This window comes from Mercurialis annua, linkage group LG8, assembly GCF_937616625.2.
Source record: "Mercurialis annua linkage group LG8, ddMerAnnu1.2, whole genome shotgun sequence".
Lineage (NCBI taxonomy): Eukaryota > Viridiplantae > Streptophyta > Magnoliopsida > Malpighiales > Euphorbiaceae > Mercurialis > Mercurialis annua.
The window spans coordinates 33,257,452-33,263,335 of NC_065577.1; the positions used below are offsets into that span (position 1 = coordinate 33,257,452).

Here is a 5,884-nt window from a genome sequence, read left to right on the forward strand (position 1 = left end):
CTGCAATAATTTATATATATTGTTAATATACTAAAATTCTTTAAATTTCACTGCCATAATATTTTTAAAATATAATTTAATTGATTAAATTTAAAATATAATTTATTTAATAATTTATAAACATTAATAATACTATAAAATTCTTGGAATTCCAGAATACGTGGGACTATAAATAAAGTCTTATCACATTTTATAGTTTAACCATAAAAAAGTTTCCAAATTCTAATTTAAATTTAATTTTTAATTAATTAAACGTTTAAAAAAAATATATTTCATAATTTATAAATATAATAATATAGTAAAAAAAATTCAAATTTGTAATGAAAAGCATTTGGTGAAAGAAAGAAAAGATAATTACCACTTGGAGAATCTATGGTTCAAGCTTTATTATTTAATGATAAATAAAATAAAAACTTCTACCTTATTACTAGATCTATTCTATGAAAAATATGTAATTTAATGTTCGTAAAATGAGAAAAAATAAAAAAATATACCACAAAACTAGTTTGAAGGCCTCTTTATTTTTAAAAAGACGCTTTAAACCAAGAATTTCATGTTTACCTAACAAATAAAAAAGTCACTTTTTATATGTTCATTTTCATAAATATTACCAAAGATACATGTCCGATACATATATACTATTTCACTGATATGTCTCTGATACGGAGCGTGTAAAGTGAAATTTTTAATCATAAAGTGAAAATGGAGGGTAAAAGATGATATATTTTTAAAGTCGTAACTTTTGAAAATTTTGATTGTTTTAGACTATTTTTATAATTTTTCCAAAAAAGTATATAAATTACATAACATTTAATTAGTTGGATCCATATATTCTTCATGGACCGAGTCTCAACAAAAAAACTCCTAGAGCGACAAAGATAAAATTACAATAACAGTTTCTACTAAAATTTTCTTTTTTGATCTATTTGTCCATTTGCTGGTGATCATAGTTGTTAAAAGCGCGCCTCAGGCGCTAGAAAAGCGCATAGCGCAGGTGGTGCGCCTCAGAAACACCTGAGGCGACCACTTTCATCAAGGCGCGCCTCAGGCGCGCTAAAGCGACGTGGCGATGTCTGCGAGGCGCAAAGCGCAGCCTCTGTTACCCGGACACTTCAAGAAAAAAACAGGCGAAAAAGAAAATAAAGGAGGAAGAAGAAATGGCCGACATGCGGCGCTGCTGAAGGAAGAAGAAGAAGAAGAACAAGTGACTGAAGTTCAACCAGTGGGGGCGGCTCTGTCTAGGGTTAGAAAACGTGAAATAGGTTAGGGAAAGAGACTCAGATTCTCTTAATATCTTAATGGGCCTCTCTTTTTCAGCCCAAGACCAACCACAAGGGCTTCATTCTATAATAAATGAGTTCTTATAATTAGAGAAATTTAGGAAAAATACTCCAATTTTAAAAATATTTGTAATTCCTACCTCACTGACAAAAAGTTAAATAAAATACTCACTGATTTATTGTTTTTTACATTTTTACTCTAAAAATTATTTTAATAGTTTTTTTACTCTTTCAGCTTAAAATAAATACTCTGAAATTATATTTGTACTCTTTTTTATCTTTCTCCAATTTCCTCTGTTTCTTTCTCTATCAAACACGATTCAATCTTAACGGTGTCAAACGCGATTCAATCTTAACGGAAGGAGGCGGCGGCGGAACGGGAAGCGGTGGATGGGTAATATATCGGCATTTGAAGAGAGACCAAAGGATATCGCGCTAATTATTGAGATCATACTTCATTAACTGTTTCAATTTATTTAAAACCCAAGCTAGGGTTTACTGAGATTTATCTTTGCAAATTAAGATTTGAAAATCAAATAAATTGAAGGAAATGGAGAAAGGGAAGAATACTGATGATGTTATGTTGTTTGGATTTAGATTTCATCCAACTGATGAAGATTTGCCCTAAATATATGTTTCTCTTTTCTCTATGTGAACGCCAGTGCGAACCTGAACTGAAATAGATCAATCATGGCAAAGATGTAATTATTGATGATTTTCAGTTGTATCTAATTAGAAATGGTAGTGCTTTTAGAAATGGCAGGTTATAAATGGTAGTGCTTTGAGCCAAAGTGTTGTGAATATAGGAGCTATATTTACACGGTTTTGATAACATTATGATTAAGGGTTATGATAATGTTATAACGAGGTTATGATAACACTATGACACTATAATGGTAAGGTTGTGATAAAATACGTAAAATAAATTTATAATATTGTGATAAGATTATGATAATGTAATGATAATATTATGATAATATTATGATAAGATTATGATAATATAATGGTAAGGTTATAATAAAGTATTTAAAATAAATTTGCAATATTGTGATAATGTTATGATAATATTATATGATAATACAATGGTAATATTATGATAATGTAATCATAAGGTTATGATAAAGTTATGATAACGTACGTAAAATAAATTTTAATTATAAAATCATGATAATATTATAATAAAGTTACATTAGTATTAATGATAAAGCATATTATGATAATATAATGATAAATTTATGATAATGTAATGATAATATAATGATAATGTAATGATAATATAATGATAATGTAATTACAATATAATGATAATATTATGATAAAAAAAAGTGTTCGATTATCATATCAGTATCACTAATGCTAGTATATTAGTATCGTAACGTTATCATATTATTATTATGACATTATAAGTACATGATAATAGTATGATATAGCTATAATAATAGATAAATAAGGTTATGATAATAATATGATAAAGTTTATAATAAGATTATGATAATAGTAAGATAATAGGTTGTGATAAAGTTATGATAAAGTACGTCACGATAATATTATTTTATCAAATTTTTAATAATTCGACTCAGTTCATATGAATTTTTAAATTCGCTATCAATATAATTGAATATTAAATAAATAGTGGAATTAATTTCAAAATAATAGAAAAATTTCATATTTTAATTAAAAAAATTATTTATAATTAGTTTAAAAACGAAAAATAAAAAGAAATGAAAAAACTGAATATTTGAACAAATAAAAAAGAAATATCAAATGTATTATAAATCTGCATATTTTCATGAATCTTAAAGAATGAAAAAGAAATGGTATGTGCAAATTGTGAGAGAGAGAAAGAGAGAGAGAATAGAATGTAGTCTCTGCAATTGTGTAAGAAGAAATCAATACAAAAGCAATAAAAGAACAGATCTAGTAATAAATTTATGGAGAGAGAAAGCATGTGCCAGATGGAGAATGTGTTTGGAGAAAGAAGAAAGAGCATGTGCTATGTGTGTCAGATTGCATAGGTTATGTAATAGAGTAAAAGTATAAATATTTAAACACGGGGAGTATAAAAATAAAGAAAATAAAACCCTGATGTATTTTTAATATCTTTTCCTTGTTGAGGTAATATTTCCTATTATTTTAGTATTTTAGGTAAATACCTAATATTCTCTTATAATTATCACAAATGGTTAACTTTTCAAAATGACTATTCTTTTTAATAAAAAGGGCCAATTTAGTTTTCTAAATGTAAATTAAAAATATATTTAAGTTCATAAAATAAAATTTAACTATTAAATTAGTAAATAGAAAATAAAAAATAATATAAATCAGTTGACTAGTAAAGGTATATTTATTTATTTAACTACAAATTAGATATTTTAATTTTTTTTACATATATGCGCCGAGCTTCACTCGGGCGTGCGCTTTTTTTGCGCCTTGCGCTTAAAGCTAAATAGGACCCTTTGCGCTTAACGTGCGCCTAGCGCTTTAACAATTATGCTGGTGATGAATATCTAATGTCAAAATAGGAAAATATTAACATTCTAAATCTAAACTGTTTTAGGATTGAGGAGAAAAAAGTTAAGAAAACGAAGAAGGCCAAACTTTTAAAAGATTTCCAACAATGCGTTGTTAATCATATTTCAAGAGACAACAACAAGGATGCTCATCTTTTAGCACAAGCTGCAAAATATAGTTATATGCAATACTGGTTGTAAGTTGTAACTGTAACATCCTTGTAAAACTTTATTTTCTAATACATTTCTATCTTCTGGGAAAAAAAAAACTTTTATGGTGGAGAAGGAATTAATTAAAATCAATTATTAATTGAATAGGGCCCTAGTTAAGTATGAACTGAGTGACCTATAAATTTATTAGTTGCATAGATACTTGATAGAAAAAGAGAATGGTTACCTTTTCAAACACAAAAAAGGGTTGAAATGGGATATTATATGGCTGCATCCTCCTCCATGTGCTTCATCTTGATAAGGATTTATAATTTCAGAACCAAACGTGATTGCTCTGTCACATTCAGTCATCTGCAAACATTTCAAGTTGGGCCACTCGGCACTGTGCCTCCTCGGATACAAACACTTTAGTTTCGGTAGACTATCAAGTGTAACAGAAGCGAGCTGAGAAAATTTAAAATAAGGGTCTGATCCTGCGTTTTCACTTTTCGCTACAATTCCCTCAACTCCCGTACATCTTTCTATCGATAAACTTTGAAGCTGAGAAAGGCCTGCAGCTATGGAGGTTGGAAAGATAGTTTTCAGATCCTCACAGTTTTCAACTCTCACCGAAAAGTAAGAAATGTTGGTGGATCCTTACTCCATATGTTCTTCAGTTTCCAAAGGTCTAACATTACTAATTCTCTCAGCTTACATTCTACAACAACATTTGTGTCTTCTTCAGCATTCGATTCTTGGAACTGAAATATTTCTTGCACTGAATAACATTTGATAATCTCCACGCTACAGAATCTGTGCAAGTCGTGAGGTGAAAAAACCGTTAATAGCTTGCTACAGAAATTAATTACCAAGGCTTTCAGTTTGAAGAAGGAATTAGGCGTGAGCTGATTGTGCCATATATTTGCCAAGTAGTCCAAGTGCTTAAGATGCAATTCCTCTAACTTGGAGAACCCAACCTGAAATGCTAATCCAGTCAGTACAAGGAATAACTATCAAGAATAAAATAAGGCACAAATGAAAAAGAAAAATAATCACCATTTCATTAAAGAGAAATTGTGGTTCAGAGCTGTTGAAGTTAACTTGTTGGGTCAGAGCATTGCATATTTTGATATATAATTCTTTAAGAGACCGAAATTCAATTGGATGCCCAGCGCAGAATCTACCTAACTCCGGAAGTTCTTTAAACCTCAAGCTGTTCAGTTGAGGGAACAATACCTTAGCCGCCCTGTCTGATGATACACCTTCTTGAAATGTTGGATCATCAATCGTTAAACACAAGGTTTGCATATAGGCTCAAATCTAGTATCTTCAGCCGATTCAATTGCCCTATTTCCTTGGGCAGCTCGACCATATAGGCTTCGACAAAACTCAGAACCTTTAGTTGCTTAAGCTCTCCAATGATGGATAACTTATTCAGATGACAACGATGTAAACACAAGGTTTGCAGGTTTGTTAGGAAACCGATGGATGAAGGAAGGTACCCGAAACGCATTCCTGTAAAATCCAACACTCTGAGTTTCGTAACTCCATCAAAAATGAATTAGCGATTTTTAAAGAAATATCTTCAGTGAGGAGCAGCAACATCTCTGCATTTGGGCATTCAAACTGGAAAGTTTCTGAACTTCACTCAAGCAGCATTTTGGTTATCATAATGAACTTCACTCAAGCAGCATTTCCATGTGCAAACCCCTAAGATGCAGTTTAAATGTTTGATTCTTATCTCCTGTTTTTCTTCTCCGGTTGGAATCATTATTCATGGCAATGTTAGGCTGCTTGAATGTCGAATATATTAGGGGTTTTAGTTTAGAATAAAGAATATCATTATCTATAGAATTAGATCAAAATTGGAGATTTACCTGACGGAATACATTTTGGGGAACTTGGAATCACTCTTTTCTCAAATGCTGCATCACATATTATATT

At 30.1% G+C, this 5,884-nt stretch overlaps 1 protein-coding gene across 1 annotated transcript; it reads right to left on the reverse strand.

Moving 5' to 3' along the window:
• Positions 1-4,172: 4,172 nt before the first annotated feature.
• Positions 4,173-5,248, reverse strand: LOC126661930 (uncharacterized). Its single transcript, XM_050355812.2, has 3 exons — positions 4,997-5,248; positions 4,810-4,917; positions 4,173-4,718 (listed from the first exon to the last, which is right to left on the reverse strand). The coding sequence occupies exons 1-3, from the start codon at positions 5,246-5,248 to the stop codon at positions 4,659-4,661; spliced, it is 420 nt and encodes a 139-aa protein (XP_050211769.1). The 3' UTR covers positions 4,173-4,658.
• Positions 5,249-5,884: the final 636 nt, after the last annotated feature.

Coding starts and splice junctions, on each gene's coding strand:
- LOC126661930 (XM_050355812.2), bottom strand. CDS start 5,248: ATGCAAACCTTGTGTTTAACGATTGATGATCCAACATTTCAAGAAGGT. Junction 4,918..4,996: donor AATTTCTCTTTAATGAAATG/GTGATTATTTTT, acceptor TTAGCATTTCAG/GTTGGGTTCTCCAAGTTAGA. Junction 4,719..4,809: donor TCTTCAAACTGAAAGCCTTG/GTAATTAATTTC, acceptor AATGTTATTCAG/TGCAAGAAATATTTCAGTTC.